Genomic DNA, 21,390 nt, shown 5'->3' with positions numbered 1-21,390 from the left:
TAAAATGAACCATTTCAAAGCAATATAATCAAATGGGAGAAAGAAATTGTTTTTATGCTTGCATGCCTATATTTTTAAATATGAGACTTGATATGCCAGATAGAAAACTAGTGTGAGACCACTTTCCCATTTTCAAAGGAAAACAGTAACAGACATGCTACTGTTCCATATCTCAATGTATGCAGCGTGCTACAGGTGAAGATTGTCATATAACCATTTGTTTATATCAGAATTTTTGGCTTACTTTTTTTCCTTATTATTTGGGCCTCTGTTTCATTGAAGAGTTTTAATATTATTTATAAGATACTAATTACTGAATTATTAAAACATATACATTCATACTTTTTTCTACAAAATTTAAAATGTGTTTTAATGCACTTGGGGAAAAGGAATCTTCAATCTGAGTATTGCATTGGCAATTCTGTGTTAGCAAAAACTTCAGAAGAGAAGGATTTAGGGGTAGTGATTTCTGACAGTCTCAAAATGGGTGAGCAGTGTGGCCGGGCGGTAGGAAAGGCAAGTAGGATGCTTGGCTGCATAGCTAGAGGTATAACAAGCAGGAAGAGGGAGATTGTGATCCCCTTATATAGAGCGCTGGTGAGACCACATTTGGAGTACTGTGTTCAGTTCTGGAGACCTCACCTACAAAAAGATATTGACAAAATTGAACGGGTCCAAAGACGGGCTACAAGAATGGTGGAAGGTCTTAAGTATAAAACGTATCAGGAAAGACTTAATGAACTCAATCTGTATAGTCTGGAAGACAGAAGGAAAAGGGGGGGACATGATCGAAACATTTAAATATGTTAAAGGGTTACATAGGGTTCAGGAGGGAAGTGTTTTTAACAGGAAAGTGAACACAAGAACAAGGGGACACAATCTGAAGTTAGTTGGGAGAAAGATCAAAGGCAACATGAGAAAATATTATTTTACTGAAAGAGTAGTAGATCCTTGGAACAAACTTCCAGCAGATGTGGTTGGTAAATCCACAGTAACCGAATTTAAACATGCCTGGGATAAACATATATCCATTATAAGATAAAATACAGGAAATAGTATAAATGCAGACTAGATGGACCATGAGGTCTTTTTCTGCCGTCAGTCTTCTATGTTTCTATGTTTCTATAACCAGAAGGTGATTTTTCCAAAATGCAATGACTTTCTTGGTTTTGTCTTTGAAAAGTTTGGCTTCTCATCCAAGAAGTTTCTTCAGTTCTTTTGAAAAAGAAGCAAAGTATTCTCAAAGGGGAAAAAAACAAAGTTCAGTTGCCTTTTGGAAAAAGTTGCCTTTTGAACATTTTGGGGACAACTGTGTTGTGGATGATTGTGAATCTCCAAAGACATTTTGAAACAATAGAACAAAATTGAAATGTTCAGCCACAACTACGTAAAGTACATTTCTAGAAAAAAATGGATAAAGCATTTAAATAAAAAAAGAAATGGTAGTTATTTTTTACAGCTAGAGGGCAGTTAGTGGCTCATTAAATATTGTGCAGGTGAGCAAAAGAATGGATTCAACTAAATATCAACAGCTAATATGACACAGTCAGTAATAAAGTTTTTAAAAGTTGGGTATTTCAGAAAGAAAATCTGAAAAATACCTGCAAATTAATCCTGAAGTCCTTACAGCAGTGGTTCTCAACCTGGGGGTCAGGAGCCCTTTGGGGGTCGAATGACTGTTTCACAGGGGTCGCCTAAGACAATTTTCCCATGGTGTTGGGAACTAAAACCTCTATTCTGGCACCTTGGAACATATTTTTATAATCCAACAAATCAGGTGTTTACAGTGGGGGGTATCCCTCTGACCTTCCTGCCAATCAGATTTAAGCTCTGTTGGGAGAATTGGTGCTAGACTTATGGTTGGAGGTCACCACAACATGAGGAACTATATTAAGGGGTCGCAGCATTAGAAAGGTTGAGAACCACTGCCTTACAGTAAAGAGAAATTAAGTATCTAACAAAAAAAGAAAAAGAAACTACAGGGTACTTACCAGAAAAATAAAAAAGTCTGGCCTTCAGGCTTGAATGGTGAAAATAATGAAAATATGTCAGATCTAAAAAATTTAAGAATATTTTAAAACTAAAATAATTATTCAAGAAAAAGTAGAAAAAGATTCCAAAAAGTGGCACAAATTATTATTATTATTATTTATTAGATTTGTATGCCGCCCCTCTATGTTAGCTAGATACAGGACATCTTTAGAAACATAGGAACTAATATTAATAGAGAGGCATTAGAAATTGCGAACTGGAAAAGTGACCAAACTTTTTGCAACTATAATGCTCAGTTTTATCTTATTTTTGAACAAATAAACAACTGCACATAGTACAAATGCATTCAAATTTTCAGAAAGATGTCATGCTGGACTTAGCTTTACCGTTTGTGTTGGTTGTGTCAACTTCTTTTCATTTGAGAATTCATTAAAACGTACAATTTCAGTAGACAGGCTATACTTTTGCACTCATCTGTTTCAATTTTATAAAAATTTTAACTCTTAATTGACTTGTTTTGCTTTGCTTTTAACAGTATAGCAGATATCATAGATCACTATAGAAAAGAACAGATTGTTGAAGGCTATTATCTTAAAGATCCTGTTCCAATGCAGGTGAGTCATTACATGAATGTTTAATTGTAATTAAAGATTCTAGTAATTGCAAAAATACAAAAAAAGTCATAAAAGAAAGATATTTTTTTGTCACGTCCTCTTGCAAATGTGTATTAAGAGCCAATAGTAAAGTGGTGTGCGAGAGGAGAAGGAGACTGGGTTGTAATCTCACGTTAGGCATGAAAGTCAGCTGGAGACTTTGGCCAGTTACTCTCAGTCTATCCACCTAACAGGACTGCTGTTGTAAGGGAAATAGGAGGAGCGAGGAGTATTATCTATGCTCACTGTCTTGGGCTAGTTTTAAAAGTAGAAAGGATAGGATAAAAACATCAAATAAATAAAATGAATAAAAATTTGGTTTATTTTTCAGTAGAGAGAGTTGTATTTTAAATTAATATTAGTAATGAGATAATTGCTTTTTGGTCCAAAAGCTTACTATTTTATAGGTCACTTAAATTCTAACCTTTATAACACTTGTTTATTTGATTATCCTTTTAAGTTGATCTTCTTTCTTGTTATGTATTGGAATATGACTTATAATTAAATCCTTAATACTTAAAAACAAAACATTAATAATGACACTCTTTATTACTCTATTTACTATTATACAATAGTAATATGCTGTACTTGAACTGTTATATGAACAAAATCAAGCACAAGCAGATCCACTTGTTTTCAGAATTATGAAGTTGACAACAAAACAAAACTAAGCAAACCAACCAAAGTAGGTAGGCCAGGAAACATTGTGACGGAAGGCATGAAATAGAAGCTTACAAGAGTAATGGAATAAGAATTCCCGAACTTTCAAACAGAAATAGGAAACATGCATATTGTTCCTGTTCCTAGTTGAAAAACTAAATAATGCAAGTAGAGATAACACAATTTTAAAACCATTAGTTTAAGTACAAAGATTTCTAAAATGAAAAGGACAATAAACTTTTCATTGTTTCTTATTGCTTTATTGTATTGTTAATTTACTCTAGATGGATATGGGAAAATGGATTAAAAATGTATACAGGGTGAGAGGAGGGGGGGTATAGAAATAGCTGACAAAGTTATACCATGAATTTAAGATACTATTCTTTAATTAGTATCTTGCAACAGCATGAACTAAACCGTGTATTATAGTATGCATTGTAGAATTCTAATGTTTCAGAGTGAAAAATTAACATTTTTTTTTCCTCTCAGCATCAGGGGCAAGTGCTTAACGATGTTGTAGATGGAAAAGAAATTTACAATACAATTCGGCGAAAAACTAAAGATGCATTCTATAAAAATATTGTTAAAAAAGGATATCTACTTAAAAAAAGTAAGTACAAATGATAGAGGGTTTTTTTTTAAGAATGGCTGTGAATATCTGACAATTCAATTAAATTTTACTTCACTTGTGGCAAGTACATACAGTGTCAGTGATCAGAATAATCTTGTATATACTGCAGTTTAGGAAATCTTAAATTATACTAAATAGAGCATGTTTGGTCCAGTGGTTAATGTAACAGGCTAGAAAGCAGGAGACCTCAAATCCTGCCTTAGCTATGAAAGCCAGCTTGGTGACCTTGGATCTGTCACTGTCTTTCAGCCCAATCGACCTCACAGGATTGTTTCTGTGAGGAAAATAGAAGAAAGAAGGGTTGTTGGATATCTTTACCACCTTTAATTATTTGTAAAAAAACATAAAATCTAATTAATAACAAATAAATAATATTGTGTGGTATAAACATAATGTAATCCCATCTACTTATACTCAGTTTGTATGCTTTATATAGAGTGTAGCTGCATATTACTGTCTTTTTAGCTCATATTTATATACAGTGATCCCTCGAGTTTCGCGATCTCGAGTTTCGCGAAACGCTATATCGCGAGTTTTCTACCCGGAAGTAACACCACCATCTGCACGCATGCGTAGATGGTGGAGTTTGCATTACCGCCGGGCAGATCAGCTGCTAGGCGGCCAAAGGAACCTTCCCTGGGTCTTCCCGCCGGCATGGGGGGCTTCCTAGCACCCCCCGAACCCCCAACCCGGGTTTGGGGGGGTGCTAGGAAGCCCCCCATGCCGGGGGAGACCTTTTAAAACACCCGTGCCGCTTCCCAGCTGAGTCCTGAAGCCAAGCGCAGAAGTTCGCCTTTGGCGCTTGGCTTCAGGACTCAGCTGGGAAGGGCGCGGCTGTTTGAAAAGGTGGCAGTCGGCCTGGGGGGCTTCCCAGTACCCCCCCCCAACCCTGTCTCCTGCCGCCGGTTTAGCCAGGAGAGGAGCGGCAAAGTGACTTGGAGGAATGGGAAACTCAAACCGCCCAGTTTCAGCTTTCCATTCCTCCACGTCACTTCGCCGCTCCTTCTGGCTGGTGGGGGGGGGGAGTTAGGAAGGTTCTACTTCTCCCCCCCAGCCAAAAACTCAAAGCCTGTCTCCTGCCACACAGTTTAGCCAGGAGAGCAGCGGCGAAGTGACTTGAAGGAATGGGAAACTCAAACCGCCCGGTTTCAGCTTTCCATTCCTCCACGTCACTTTGCCGGGGGAGTCTGGGAGGGAAGATGACGCGCCGGCAGCACAGGGGCGAGGGGTGGGAGGCAAAGCTCTGCGGGTACAGCCCCTTTCGGCCAAGCCTCCCCCCCCCCGCCAAGCAGCCAGGGAAGCCGAGCCGGGCGTGGAACATCGGCGCGGGAGGCAGGAGACGATCGGGCGACCGGAGCAGCAGCGCCGCCGCCGCCACGCCCGGCTCGGCTTCCCTGGCTGCGTGGCCGGGGAGGCTTGGCTGAAAGTGGCTGGAGCCGCAGAGCTTTGCCTCCCCCCCCCCTGTGCCGCCCGCGCGTCATCTTCCCTCCCAGACAAAAAGGCCACCCTTCGGCTCTGCAGTTTCAGTGGGGTTTCCCCGTTGCCCAGGGATTCCTGAACACACCACAGCCACCTCCGTTCGGGCGAAGGAATCCCTGGGCAACGGGGAAACCCCACTGAAACCGGGCGGGTTAAGCCTCCTTCGGCGACTGCGGAACTGCTTGCTGTCAACTTTGCACTGGGCAAAGAACTCTTCACCTCCCGCCAGGCACGGACGAAAGGCGTGGAAGTCTATTGTAGCAGCTGCTACAGCGGAGACATTTTGGGGGGGAGGCAGGAGGCAGGAGATCTGGCCCTTCACTTGCCCTCCCAGCAAAAGGCAAAGCCGCGCAGCTCCCCAGCCGCCAAAGGAGGCTTAACCCCACCCCTCTGTCCCACCCATCGCCCGTGGCCGGCAGAAAAGCGGGGATAGGCAGGAGGAGGTTATGCCGACCACGGGCGATGAGTGGGACAGAGGGGTGGGGTAAAGCCTCCTTTGGCGGCTGGGGAGCTGCGCGGCTTTGCCTTTTGCTGGGAGGGCAAGTGAAGGGCCAGATCTCCTGCCTCCTGCCTCCCCCCCCCCCAATGTCTCCGCTGTAGCAGCTGCTACAATAGACTTCCACGCCTTTCGTCCGTGCCTGGCGGGAGGTGAAGAGTTCTTTGCCCAGTGCAAAGTTGACAGCAAGCAGTTCCGCAGTCGCCGAAGGAGGCTTAACCCGCCCGGTTTCAGTGGGGTTTCCCCGTTGCCCAGGGATTCCTGAACACACCACAGCCACCTCCGTTCGGGCGAAGGAATCCCTGGGCAACGGGGAAACCCCACTGAAACCGGGCGGGTTAAGCCTCCTTCGGCGACTGCGGAACTGCTTGCTGTCAACTTTGCACTGGGCAAAGAACTCTTCACCTCCCGCCAGGCACGGACGAAAGGCGTGGAAGTCTATTGTAGCAGCTGCTACAGCGGAGACATTTTGGGGGGGGAGGCAGGAGGCAGGAGATCTGGCCCTTCACTTGCCCTCCCAGCAAAAGGCAAAGCCGCGCAGCTCCCCAGCCGCCAAAGGAGGCTTAACCCCACCCCTCTGTCCCACCCATCGCCCGTGGCCGGCAGAAAAGCGGGGATAGGCAGGAGGAGGTTATGCCGACCACGGGCGATGAGTGGGACAGAGGGGTGGGGTAAAGCCTCCTTTGGCGGCTGGGGAGCTGCGCGGCTTTGCCTTTTGCTGGGAGGGCAAGTGAAGGGCCAGATCTCCTGCCTCCTGCCTCCCCCCCCCAATGTCTCCGCTGTAGCAGCTGCTACAATAGACTTCCACGCCTTTCGTCCGTGCCTGGCGGGAGGTGAAGAGTTCTTTGCCCAGTGCAAAGTTGACAGCAAGCAGTTCCGCAGTCGCCGAAGGAGGCTTAACCCGCCCGGTTTCAGTGGGGTTTCCCCGTTGCCCAGGGATTCCTGAACACACCACAGCCACCTCCGTTCGGGCGAAAGAATCCCTGGGCAACGGGGAAACCCCACTGAAACCGGGCGGGTTAAGCCTCCTTCGGCGACTGCGGAACTGCTTGCTGTCAACTTTGCACTGGGCAAAGAACTCTTCACCTCCCGCCAGGCACGGACGAAAGGCGTGGAAGTCTATTGTAGCAGCTGCTACAGCGGAGACATTTTGGGGGGGGAGGCAGGAGGCAGGAGATCTGGCCCTTCACTTGCCCTCCCAGCAAAAGGCAAAGCCGCGCAGCTCCCCAGCCGCCAAAGGAGGCTTAACCCCACCCCTCTGTCCCACCCATCGCCCGTGGCCGGCAGAAAAGCGGGGATAGGCAGGAGGAGGTTATGCCGACCACGGGCGATGAGTGGGACAGAGGGGTGGGGTTAAGCCTCCTTTGGCGGCTGGGGAGCTGCGCGGCTTTGCCTTTTGCTGGGAGGGCAAGTGAAGGGCCGGATCTCCTGCCTCCTGCCTCCCCCCCCCCCCCCCAAATGTCTCCGCTGTAGCAGCTGCTACAATAGACTTCCACGCCTTTCGTCCGTGCCTGGCGGGAGGTGAAGAGTTCTTTGCCCAGTGCAAAGTTGACAGCAAGCAGTTCCGCAGTCGCCGAAGGAGGCTTAACCTGCCCGGTTTCAGTGGGGTTTCCCCGTTGCCCAGGGATTCCTGAACACACCACAGCCACCTCCGTTCGGGCGAAGGAATCCCTGGGCAACGGGGAAACCCCACTGAAACCGGGCGGTTTGGACTTTCCATTCCTCCAAGTCACTTCGCCGCTCGTGTCCTGGGTAAACCGGGCGGCAGGATACAGGCTTTGAGTTTTTGGCTGCAGGGGGAGGGAGTTAGGAAAATCCTACTTCTCCCCCCGCAGCCAAAAACTCGCAAGGTAAGGTTCGGGGCGGGGCGGGCGGGGCCCTTTTGTGCCAGTCGGGGAGGCGGCGGCGGCTGCAGCAGAGGCGGGCGGGGGAGGCCGGCCCGCCGGAGGGGCGATGCTGGCGGCGGAGACAGGCGAAGTCCCGCCCGCCCCCCGCCCGCTTGGCCCCGGGGGGCTGAAGGGAGCCAGGCGGGGGAGGGCGGGGGCTACTCGGTTCTTCCTCAGCCGGGGGTAGCCGGAGCGCCGGCCAGGCGGGGGGCGGGCGAGGCGAGGGCTGCGGGGCGTGCCGGGCTCCAAGTTGCCGCGCTGCCTTTGTAAACCTGCCCGAGGGAGGCGAGGGAGCCCCTTTGTTGGCCGGCGGCCTGGCCGGCCCTTGGCGCGCGGTGCCCGCGGGGACTGCTGCGGCGGGGACTGCCCACTGCCTTCGCCCAGACCAGAGGCATCGCTCGGCTGGGTTTGCAGATCCGCGGAGGCATCGCCGAGGGCGGGCTGAGCGGCGCTGTGTTGGGAGCCCGTGCCGTGGGAGCGGGCGGCTTGGCCTCGCTGCGGCGGCGGCTTTGCGGGTCCTCGCTGGCGGCCTCGCCGGGCGGAGGAGGCTGCGGGGCTTTCTAAAGGGAGGAAGAACTTGCTATCGAGCCTGCTAATGAAATCCAACCGGCGGAGGGTCTGAAATTCCACCCGAGGGGAAATGGGGGAAAAAAGCCCAGCCGGGAGCGCGGCGCCAGGCATTGTTCTCCGGACCCCTCCCGCAGCCTGGAGAGGGAAAGGGCCGCTGCGGGTTGGATTTCATTAGCAGGCTCGATAGCAAGTTCGATAGCGGCGGGCGAACGAGGCGAGCGGCGGGCGAACGAGGGGAGTGGGGGGCGAACGAGGGGAGCGGCGGGCGAACGAGGGGAATGGGGGGAGAACGAGGGGAGCGGCGGGCGAACGGGGCGAGCGGCGGGCGAACGGGGCGAGCGGCGGGGCGAACGGGATGTGCGGCCGCCGAACGGGGCGAGCGGCAAACGGCGGGCGGGCATCAGCGAGGATCCGAGGCGGCGGGGAAGACCCAGGGAACGTTCCTTCGGCCGCCCAACAGCTGATCTGCTCGGTAGCGCGGCAGCAGCGAGGAGCCGAAGATGAGGTTTCCCCGTTGCCCAGGCAAAGGGGAAACCCCATCTTCGGCTCCTCGCTGCTGCCGCGCTACCGAGCAGATCAGCTGTTGGGCGGCTGAAGTAACCTTCCCTTGGTCTTCCCCACCGCCCACACGCAAACTTCACCATCTGCGCATGTGCGGCCATGAAAAAATGGCCGCACATGCGCAGATGGTGTTTTTACTTCCGCACCGCTATATCGCGAAAAATCGAGTTTCGCGAGGGGTCTTGGAACGGAACCCTCGCGAAACTCGAGGGATCACTGTATTGATATTCTTCAAGAAGAAAATGCATTTCTGCAATTTTCCTTTTTTTTCTGCTTATGATGTATAGAACTTGAAACTTCCAGACAGGTATGAATTTATACATTCATACTCGGTCTATAGGGAATCTTCCCAGCATTCAATCAAAATTTGAGTTCAGTTAAACGTTTACCTTATGTCCCATTCCATTGTTAAAGATCCATTTTTTAAAAAATTGGGTAATTTGAACAAATAAGGCAGGATTGACAAAGATAATTTTAGAAGTCAGACTGTCACAGACTTGATGATAGAAAATCCACTTTACCTTGCCTCTTTACCTTGTTTACAGGTAAAGGAAAGCGGTGGAAGAATTTGTACTTTATTTTAGAAGGAAATGATGCTCAGCTTATTTATTTTGAAAGTGAAAAGCGAGCAACTAAACCCAAAGGACTGATAGATCTTAGTGTATGTTCTGTCTATGGCGTACATGATAGTCTGTTTGGCAGGTAAGATATTATTTTCAAATATTTTGCGGTTAATTTTATCACTAATGAAGTAAATGTAAAGACACTGTTCTGACAATATCCGAGTGGGATTTTAAACTTGGAGAATAGCAGCAACATATATTTTCATAGTGGCGAATCTATGGCACACCTGACAGGTGGCACACAGAGCTCTCTCTGTGGGCATGAAAGCTATCACTCCAGCTCTGCCATGCTTGTGTGCATGCCTCCCACTGGCCAGCTGGTCTTTGGGTCTCTGACGTGCAAGCAGGGGAAGGGGGCATGTCGGGAGTGCCTGCATGTAGAAGGGGGGGGGCTGCAGGAGTGCATGCATGGAGCAGGCTGCATTCAGGAGGCATACGTGCATAATGGAGGTCGTGTATGCATTGCATTTTGGGGTTTATGTGCACATACCTATTTGCACGCTTTGGGCACTTGGTCCCGAAAAGGTTAGCCATCATTGATGTATCCAATAGAAATTGGGGTTGGTTTGCTTTTTTACTTTTTTGTATTTTAATTTTTGTTAAATTTGTTCCATTCATCAATATTTGCCTTTCATTAATGTGTGTTTGTTTGTGTGTTGTGTATTAATAATACAAAATTTATTTTCAACCTTGAAAAGTCAAATAATTTTAATGCTTGTAACAATAATAATCCAAATTGTAATTAATATTGATAGAATATCTTTTTTTCTCATGTTTTTAGTATTCTAGTTTATATAAATAATAGAAAGTCCATTTTTAAAAGTAATAAAGTGTACATGTCTTGAAAACAAAAAATGCCTAATAAGTGGTTCTTGAACAGTAGAAAATATATTTGCCTCATTTTTCTTTTTTAATTTGGTATTGTTATAAATTTTGATACGTTATATTTTCTGCTGCTCAAGAGTTATTGTAAGTCATCTTTTCATTTTCAAAACTTGTACAATGTATTGATTTCTAAATTTTACAAAGACCAAAAAGGAATATTTCTGGAAGTAAATGACTCATTTTTTAGTTTTTGTTTGTGCTTTTTTAGTGGGAGAATGGCTAGATCAGTGTAAGAACATTAAAACTAACTTATGGCCTATGGATTATCTATTTCTATTCCTGGCAGTAAGACTTGAATAATTCAACTAAGGATTTTGACTACCTTTTAAGAAGATGGTGATATTATAATACGGCGGGGGGGGGGGGGAGAGTATGGGAAGCCATAAAACCTGGGTGGCTGTGGCCAACTTGATGTCACTCACTCCCATCCAGTCACATAACATCTAGCCACACTTACTCAGCCACAAAACCATTATCTCTATTTCTCTTTTTCTCTATGTCTTTCTTTCTGTCCCTTCTCTGTATCTCTATTTCTCTGCCCCTCTGTCCTCTCTGTACCCCTCTCTCTCCCATACATGGTGCACTCCTTTGCTGTGCTTTAGTGCTTGCTTGAGGATGGTGTCCTCATGTATGCGCACCCTCCCGATCTTCTCACAGCCAAAGAATCAGCCTTGGCTGCTTTGCCATACCCCGCCATCACCCTTACCTTCTTAGGCCAGGCCAGGTGAAAGAGGAGAAGGTGAGGGGCGGAGCAGCCAGTGATGGGACAGGGAGCCACAGCAGAGGGCCCAAAGAGCCGCATGCAGGCTCTGGGGGCATGGGTTGCTGACACCCATTATGATGTTTATGACATGAAGCAGACTTTCTAGGAGTTGCTGGAACAGGCCAATACCAGGGGTGAAATTCAAAATTCCCCCCTACTGGTTCTGTGAGCGTGGCTTGGTGGGCATGGCAGGGGAAGGATACTGCAAAATCTCTATATCCACCCAACTCTAAAGGAAGGATACTGCAAAATCTCCATTCCTACCCATCTCCAGGGGAAGGATACTGCAAAATCCTCTTTCTCTCCCCACTCCTGGGGGAAGGATATTGCAAAATCTCCAGTCTTACTCCACTTGGGGGCCAACCAGAGGAGGTATTTTCCAGTTCTCCGAACGACTCAAAATGTACACTTACAGTTCTCCAGAACCTGTTAGAACCTGCTGAATTTCACCCCTGGCCAATATCTCCCCAAAATCTACAACAGAACCTAAACCAAAAACAAGTACTATGTATGAATGAATGTGTTATTCTTAGCACTTGGAAACTTAAGAAAAATAATTTGCATTAAAGTGTTGATTAAATTCCTAGTCTGCATTATTTGTAAAATTGTTGAAATATTAGATTATCTTAAAATTATTTTTCTTTCTATCATTCAAAATTGTTTTTAAATTTTCTTAGTTCCTGATCATAAACATAACAACATCAAACCCAATATTGGGACATTTTGATTACCCAAAAACGAATTTGTATGTAATGACATTTTAGATTGGAAAAGACTATAACAAATTAAAACTGACTATTTAGAATTTACTGTATACTTCAATTCATGCAGTTTTGGGAGTCAATATTAACTCATTTATTTTTAATTATTACATTTATTTTCTGCCCATTTCATCTCGAGGTGATTTATTCTTAAATTATGCTATTAATGTGCTTTAAAAAGAGATGCATATTATAAATTAAAAATATAGGCATATTTGGAAAATAAAGAGAGATTTTAATGCACTGCAATAGGAGAATAATAATAGCAAACACATATGGGAATGAAAAGCCCTGCATATCCCAGCAGTGACACCTGTATTCTGTTAAAAGAATTCTATTGTTATTTGTTTGTTTGTTTGTTTTTCCTTTAAATAGGCCAAACTGTTTTCAGATAGTAGTTCAGCACTTTAGTGAAGAACATTACATCTTTTACTTTGCAGGAGAAACTCCAGAACAGGCACAGGTAAACATTTTTTTAAAAGCTACCGAAGTGATATGATTAAGATAGCAGTATATGACATGTTTTAATGTAGTGTGATAAAAATTAGATTGGATTGTAATAATGTACTTGCTATAGTGGTTTTTATTCATAATATATTTTATTCATAATATAAAAGTCTGGAGGACAGAAGGAAAAGGGGGGACATGATCGAAACATTTAAATATATTAAAGGGTTAAATAAGGTCCAGGAGGGAAGTGTTTTTAATAGGAAAGTGAACACAAGAACAAGGGGACACAATCTGAGGTTAGTTGGGGGAAAGATCAAAAGCAACATGAGAAAATATTATTTTACTGAAAGAGTAGTAGATCCTTGGAACAAACTTCCAGCAGACGTGGTAGATAAATCCACAGTAACTGAATTTAAACATGCCTGGGATAAACATATATCCATCCTAAGATAAAATACAGAAAATAGTATAAGGGCAGACTAGATGGACCATGGGGTCTTTTTCTGCCGTCAGACTTCTATGTTTCTATGTTTCTATTATGCAAGGTCAAACGTTTTTGGTTACAACATGTGTGTGGACGCATGCACACACTCATTCCCAAAAAGGATATTTTCCTTGTAAGGAAATTGACATACAGCTTAGTGAAGCAGTTTATTAGAAAGTAGAGGGTAAAGGCTTGTAAGGATTTAAGAAATCTGTTTAGAAGTGAACAAGAGCAAATACTTACAGAAATAGGATAGTCAGAAAAAAGTGTCTTCAGTTGCCTTTATACTTTACCTTCCTGTAATTAAATGGTTAATTGATTATGATCATACTACTTTTCTTCATTAGGGGAAATAAGAAAGAGGCCTGCTGTAACAAATTATATTTAACTAAATAACCTAGAAATTAAGGAATTAAGCATAAATGCAATTTTGTTTGTAATCCTAAACCAAGCTATGGACCTATAAAAGTTTACACTGTATAGGTGGGAACTGCTGATCTGAGATATTCTTATTTGCAGGACTGGATGAAAGTTTTGCAAACTTTTTGCAATTTACGAAAAACAAGTTCAGGAACATCCAATAAACGTTTGCGTCAGGTAAAGTGTATTTATTGAAACTGAAATGTTTTTGATTGAACTAATGTATCACTTGTATAAAATAAAGAAGTTATAACTTTTTTTTTAGAACAATCATAGTGTTTCCTTTGCCATGTACTTTAAACAAATTAAAGATTGAAATAAACATGAAATAAATAGTGTTAATAATTTTAATAACATACAAGTACTGCTTTGCTTCTGACACTTTTTAATTTTTAATTTTAATAATGAAGTCAAAGCTAATAGGAGAATCATGAACTAACCTACTAACCAAATTCTAAGAAAAAGCAGTTATATAATCAATTACAGTGATACCTCATCTTACGAACGCCTCTTCATATGAACTTTTTGAGATACAAACGGGCGTTCAGGATTTTTTTGCCTCTTCTCACAAGCCATTTTCGTCTTACGAACCCTCGCTTCTCTCCTGGCTGCTGCCAGCAGCGGCCAAAACAAGTTATTTTAAGTTAGCAGGCTCTGATGATCAAAAGGGAACTGGAGGCAGGCTTTCCCGTGCAGGGTCTCCCCCTCCCCCCATGCCATCTGCTAGAAAATGGTGGGTCTGACGAGCTGTCCGCAGCCGCCCCGGGATAGCGGGTGGCTAAAGCAACGCTAGCGGAGTGCTTGTAGAGGCAGGGAAAGGGAGCCTGTGGAGGAATAAATGGCAGAGGAAGGTTTCCTGGAAACATAAGGAATAAGGGTGGCTGGAGGAATAAATGGCAGGGCCACCCTTATTCCTTACATTTCCAGGAAACCCCCTCCCCTGCCATTTCTTCCTCCAGCCACCCTTATTCCTTACGTTTCCAGGACCTCACCATCACCATTTATTCCTCCAGACACCTTTATTCCTTACATTTCCAGGAAACCCCCCCCCCCCTGTCATTTCTTCCTCCACCTGCACCCTTTCGCTGACCCTACCCGCCCTCTGTTCGCCTCGCTTCTAAAGTTTTGGATTTTCCTAATGGGCTTGCATGCATTATTCGCTTTTACATTGATTCCTATGGAAACATTGTTTTATCTTACAAACTTCTTACGAACCTGGTCACGGAACAAATTAAGTTCGTAAAACAAGGTACCACTCTATTATGTTAATTGCCATTTTTCTTATAGATTGTTCTATAATCACGATAGAGCAACATACTGTATATCTGGTAGTATGGGATATCATTTAGTATATTTTATGTCTAATTATAATGGGATTATCATTGTGTGGATTATATATTGAGAATATAATCTGAGAATTTAGTATATTCTTCTCTAAAAATCACCCTATTTTTTGGAGTATAAAACACATCGGTGTATAAGACACACCTTAATTTTTGGGAAGAAAAGTAAGAAAAAAAGAATTCTGCCTCTGTCTATCAGCATCAGGATCAGTGGCGTCCTCACTTGGATTTTGATAATGAGCAACACATATCCTTTTATCTGTTTAAAACAAATCCTATCATCCTCTGTGCATTTAACTGCAGTGGGTTGGATGAGATGGGGTATGATTTTTATGGGGGCTCCGCATGCTACATTTTTGGATTCGGGGAGAAAAGTGTTTTGCATAGCAGGGAAGGGGAGTGGAGGTTGATCGGTTATTTGAAGGAGAGGTGGAAAATGCACGCTGTTTGCATGCGCTATGGTCGGTGTTGAAGGAGGAGAGGCGGAGGAGCTGGGCATGCTGATGCTGTGGCCCTGTGCGTTTGTCACACCCTCAGGCTGCCCCTACAACTTTGTCTCCCTGGAATAGCTGCAGCAGTGATGGATGAATCAACACCCCACCCCCCAAAATCTCTACTGGAGATTGCCAGGGAGGGAAGAATTTCAGGTGGCAGGAGGAAAGTGTTTTTGGGCAGCAGAACTGCAATCCCATCCTTGAATTCAAAAATGGGGCATGCAGCCAGCGGGAACCACTCACCTCTTGTCCACTGCTTCGAGGAGCTTGAAGACGGGTATGGAGATCCCTTGGGTCGCCCTTTGCCTCTCCAGAGGCAGCTCCAAAAACAGTGCTAGGGAAGGTTGGGGGGGAGGGAAGAGATGTCCTGCCAACTCGCAACAGTGATCACATCTGCAGAGCTGGAAGATTCCCTCCTTTCTCTACAAGAGTATAACAGTTCTATCTGCATGGTATTCCTTCTCCTTTTGTTCCTTGCCTCCCCCTCCCAAAAAAAAGCAAGAAGGAGAAGGAAGACAGAGCTCATCCTGAATGGTGCCCCCCGTCCCCTGCCTGTCAGCTTAAGTCCTTCCAATATGTCTTGTAGAAGTAGTCCGCCATATATACTGAGGCCTGCTTGATGGTGGAGATATTCCTCCTGGTTAACATCGCAGAGCTGCGCATCCTCCTCCTCCACAGATTTACCTTCACTTTTCTGCTGGCCAGATCCATCATTGAAACGCAAGGAATTGAGGAAGAAAGCGTTTTCAGGTGGCATTGGTAAAGTGTTAGGTATGCCAATGCAATGCTTACAGATATATAGCCATTTGTTTGACCTCATACTTCAACCTTCTATAGTATGACACTGAAGTTTCAACAACTTTGAGACATAATATCTCTGGCAATATTTTGTTAAGAGAAACAAAAATTGGCTGTCTTGTACAGGCTCAAGCTCAATCCAGACAAGACGGAGTGGCTGTGGGTACTGCCTCCCAAGGACACGTCCATCTGTCTGTCCATTACCCTGTGGGGGAGAATTATTGACCCCCTCAGAGAGGATCCACAACTTGGGTGTCCTCCTCGATCCACAGTTGACTTTAGACCACCATCTTTCGGCTGTGGCGAGGGGGGCGTTTGCCCAGGTTCCCCTGGCGCATCAGTTGCAGCCCTATTTGGACAAGGGAGTCTTTGCTCACGGTCACTCATGCCCTTTTCACCTCGAGGTTCGACTACTGCAATGCTCTCTACATGGGGCTACCTTTGAAGAGTGTTCAGAAACTTCAGATCATCCAAAATGCAGCCACTTGAGCGGTTATGGGCCTTCCAAGCCATGCCCATATTTCGTCATCACTCCGCGGACTGCATTGACTGCTGATTGGTTTCCTGACACAATTCAAAGTGTTGGTTATGATCTATAAAGCCCTACATGGCATAGGACCAGACTATCTCCAAGACTGCCTTCTGCCGCACAAATCCCAGCGACCGGTGAGATCCTACAGAGTTGGTCTCCTTAGTGTCCCGTCGAACGAACAATGTCAGCTAGCGGAACCTAGGGGAAGAGCCTTCTCTGTGGGGGTCCCGGCCCTCTGAAATCAGCTCCCCCTGGAGATTCGCACTGCCCTCACCCTCCTTGTCTTCCAAAAGAATCTAAAAAAACATGTTTGCCGTGAGGCCTGGGGACATTAGACCTTCCTCTGTCCAACGAGATGTCGTTAGCTGATTATTGTGTGAATGTGAATGAATGTTTTAAAATTAGAATTTTAAGAATTATTTTTAGCATCTTAATTGGACAAACTATTGTTACGTATTTTGGTATATGTTGTGAGCCGCATCGAGTCCACGGAGAGGGGCGGCATACAAGTCCAATTAAATAAATAAAATAAATAAATAAATAAACTTTTTGTAACCCATTAAACAGTCCCTATTTTTACTGCTTTATACATCAGCGATGAAAAAACAACCCTACATTTTTAGGGGGCTTGAAACATATTATTTCTAGTGAGAATGATTTAACAGAGTTTCCAGAAGGTCTTTTTTTGTGTGTGTAAAATTGGGCTGAAAATACCCTATTTTGGGCATGTTTTCAAAAAATAGTCAACTTTACATTCAATTTGTAAATTATTGGAAAGCAGTAGGAGAATGAAATTTTATATTCAAAAACCTTGTGTTGCTAAGTTATTATGCACAAAGTTTCATGTTTACCATACCTTTCCTTCCAGAGAAAGCCAAACTTTAACCTTTTTTTGTGCTGCAATATTTTCAGCCAGCTTTGCTCCAAATTATCTAGATGAAGATCGCTCATGAGAATGTTTTTATTATTTTGTTTAGTAGAGCACAAAAAGTTGTACCAAGTGATCAAGTTTTGTTTCTCAACAAAATATTGCCAGAGATATTATGTCTCAAAGTTTCTGGAACCTCAGTGTCATACTGTATAAGGCTGCAATATGAAGTCAAACAAATTACTATATCTCCGCAAGTATTGCATTGGCACACGTAACACTTTATCAGTGTTCATTGGAGAAGTTTGCATGTTCACACAAAATTTCATCGAAATCTGTGATGGTTGAGCAGGGACCTCCCAGACCAATTGACCCTATTGGGTTGCTTTATCTTCTAAAAATTTTTGAGAATTATAAATAGTAAATAGCAAATTGTACTGATTATGCCTTAATATTTGGTAGAACAATTAATATTTAAATGTTACAGTACTCTTTCTTCCAATTTTATATGTGACTAAATTAATCATTTTGCATTTTTTAAATAATAAGAATAGTATTTTTTATAATTAAATATTAACTTTGTTACAGGATTGCTATATGTTCTTTCAAAAGGCTGTATGTGTGTGCACAGAGCAAACTCTTTATGAATTACAGAAAAGCTTAAATAGAGGTTGATGCTAATGCCTTCCACATTCTATGACATTTCTTTATACCCCAGGAAGTGGCATGGTGATCCTCCTCTTCAATTTTCTACTAGTTCCTGCATTAATAGCAATGTAGGATATTTTGTAGAAGATTATTGCATTCCACAGAGATTAATGGTTTTCTGAATTTATTTTGCAACAGGTGTGTTGCCCCACCCCATCCTTTTCAATAATTAAATGTGTCACTTTTATTGTTGATCTGGATTCTGTTTGTCTACCTTTGCAGCAGTAATATCATTAAACAGTTTCTCTGAATTTGCTCTATGCAGGCACAAACCCACAGTTAAAAACCATCAGTCAATAATTTTGCATTATATTCTTATTTTAGTGGTGTGTGATTTCTATCCGGACATTTTTTGGGTTACTTTACCAACATTAGATAGATATGAAAGAATATACAATAGCTTTCAGGTTAAATCAATTTATGTTTGAGTTCTTAATGTGGCATTACTAGGTATATAATTAGTTAATATATCAGTAAACATAACCATTTATAGTTTATGTACAAATTTTTTTATGCTACATAATTGGTCTAAAATAAATTGTAAAATTCTGTTGCAATTTTTTTAGGTCAGCAGTCTTATATTACATGTTGAAGAAGCCCATACACTTCCAGCAAAACATTTTACTAATCCTTACTGTAATATATCCCTGAACTCTGTTCAAGTGGCAAAAACCCATGTACGAGAAGGTCAGAACCCTGTGTGGTCAGAGGAGTTTGTGTTTGAGTAAGTTCCATACAAATTCTATTACATGGGGCAGAAATGTTTGCCAACAAAATGAATAGACTTTTTAAAAATGGAATTGGAAATCAGACAGTTTTATAGTACTCAGCTTTCTTTCATTTGTTTACCAATATAACTGTAATGAAAATACCAACAACCTTTGGCATTTTGATGTTCAATTTGAAGGTAAAATGCAAATATGAATCTGGTTTTTCTTTCTTTTTTTCTCTAGTGATCTTTCTTCTGATATCAACAGATTTGAAATAAGCCTTAGTAATAAAACAAAGAAGAGTAAAGACCAAGATATATGTAAGTTTGGTACTTAAAAAAAATCATTTCAAAACTATTGCATTGATCAAAAAAGAAAATGACTCTTTTCTCCAGTTAAATAAAAACAGTTTTCAAATAACTTTGAACTGCTTTGTCCCCTTCCTATAATATCACCCTTAGCATATAATATATTGTAAATTTCATTGCTATTGGTAATCATTTCAGTCATTGCTGTTTGGTAGTCATTCCAGCTTTAATTTCAGTTCATAGAAATTGTTTGAAAACAAGAGAGGATAGTGACCATTTTGTATTCTCACTTCAAATGATCTTCAAATCCTATCTGATTTCCACTTAGGGAATTTTTCAGCAATTCTATAGGCAGGTGAATTATGGGCATAGTTTGCTGCTAATATGATGCAGCATCTCAGGCCCTTGACAAAGTTGTTCCCAGATAACCACCAGCCTGAGTCGTCTGAGAAGGGTGGCATAGAAATCTAATAAATAAATAATAAATAACCTAATCTGTATTAGCTCCTTGATTCTTTGAGGAACTTTGGAAGATGAAACAACAAGGCAGTCCTCGGAGAGGGGCAGCATACAAATCTAATAAATAAATAAATAAAATAAGGCAATGCCTGAAATGTAGATAGAAGACAATGAAGATTGAATTTAACCAAGCATGAGTATGTGCCCAACTTTGAACGTATTCTGTGATGATAATAAAGAAGGAATATATATTCTATTTGTTTATCTATTTTTTATTATTCCATTTATATGAGTTAATGTAAAAATTAACTATATTACAAAGTTTTAAAAAAACCACATTGGCCAATCAATGTAAACTCAGATCTCTAGCCTAACCAAAAAGTAGTTTCTTGCATGGTCTCAGGGCCAGTGCCAGAATTAAGTCTTTAGAACCTTACGAAAAGCCAGCAGGCTCAGGGCTGACCTGATCTCCAAAGGTAGAATGTCCCACAAGCTAGATGCCATAGGTTAGAGTCCTTGGCCAATGGGACCTGAAGCATTTCTACCCTTCCTGGCTGATTGGATGGCAGAAATAACTAGGGAACGTATGCTCTTCAAAGCTACTCCCATTTAGAGCACATTGCAGTAGTCCAGATGAGTGGTCACGAGGATATGAGTAACTACCACTCCCAATATACAATTCAAAGATTTACTAAAGCCCTCATAGCCAGGAACTTTGAGACTGTGAGGATTCCCAAATTATACACATCTGTCCATACTCATTTATTGAAGATAAAGATGGGAAATAGATTTAGGAAGTAAAATTGAAGACAAAATTTGGGGTATTGAAACTCAATCTCATTAGTCTTACTTACCAGTCCTACTCTCTTATAGGAAACGTTTTCAGTTTTGTGTTGGGAGAGGTTGTAAAACAAAAGGAATATTCTTTTATATATGTTGTCTAGCAATATACAAACACTTTGATTAGAATTTTTGGTAGTAATAAGTTTGGTATTAATAATGTATCAGTAATAAAAGCATATCAACCAAACACAAATAGTTTTTAAAATATTTTTAGTGCGAAGAATAAACCATGATTCTTTTTTATTTACATCAGCAAAATAATTTTCAGTTCTGCACTGGAAGTACATGAAAGGGGAAGAGCGCAAAAACCTTAGCCTTTGTAGGAGAAAGATAATTCATAAGTAAAAAATTATGATCAACCCAAATAGATCCTGTATGTAACTTTTTTTTAGAAATGGTAAAAATATGAAATATACACCTAATAACTCTGAGAAAATGAAATAGATGTAATAATAAAGTTATTATGTTCTGAAACTTTTAAGACGAGATAAAATACTTAGTACATAGGTGACTTGAAAAAAAGAATGATTAAATTTTAACTTTGTATTTTTAAGAAAGTAAATCTTTTTGTATTTTTCTCTCTGAAGAAATTATGTGATGCAACAGTGGTCCTGATAAATACTTTGTTGTTTGCATTTGTAAATAATCAAATATTCTGTCAGACCTAAGCACAAGGACAACACAGCAAAATCGATTTGAGTTCAATCCTTTATTTGTAAACATCTAAGAGACAGAATTGTGCTAAAGTGAATTTATGAGATAGATAGATAGATAGATAGATAGATAGATAGATAGATAGATAGATAGATAGATAGATAGATAGATATAGATATATCCTGAGATTCTCGGGTGTGGCTACCCTCAATCTCTTTCCTTTCCTTCCCCATCCAGGTTAGGACTATGCAGTCTCTTAATCTGGACCTCTATCTGCTATAGCTCTTTGTTTTTAAAGTCTTATTTACTGCTCCACTAGGTGCACATTCCATTACATATTTTTAGAAGTTAGAATGGTT

General features: G+C 42.4%; 1 protein-coding gene across 1 annotated transcript in view; it reads left to right on the top strand.

The window, feature by feature from the left end:
- Positions 1–21,390, top strand: part of LOC139155343 (ras GTPase-activating protein 1-like) — a 61,650-nt gene that overhangs the window by 23,609 nt on the left and 16,651 nt on the right. Inside the window, exons 9-15 of the mRNA XM_070730478.1 lie at positions 2,528–2,606; positions 3,795–3,915; positions 9,474–9,630; positions 12,336–12,423; positions 13,414–13,491; positions 18,624–18,781; positions 19,011–19,087. Of these exons, the coding sequence (XP_070586579.1) occupies positions 2,528–2,606; positions 3,795–3,915; positions 9,474–9,630; positions 12,336–12,423; positions 13,414–13,491; positions 18,624–18,781; positions 19,011–19,087 (758 nt within the window). The remainder of the gene's footprint in view (positions 1–2,527; positions 2,607–3,794; positions 3,916–9,473; positions 9,631–12,335; positions 12,424–13,413; positions 13,492–18,623; positions 18,782–19,010; positions 19,088–21,390) is intronic.

This window comes from Erythrolamprus reginae, unplaced genomic scaffold, assembly GCF_031021105.1.
Source record: "Erythrolamprus reginae isolate rEryReg1 unplaced genomic scaffold, rEryReg1.hap1 H_11, whole genome shotgun sequence".
Lineage (NCBI taxonomy): Eukaryota > Metazoa > Chordata > Lepidosauria > Squamata > Dipsadidae > Erythrolamprus > Erythrolamprus reginae.
The sequence above is the reverse complement of the archived record's forward strand: the minus strand, read 5'-3'. Positions and strand labels throughout refer to the sequence as shown.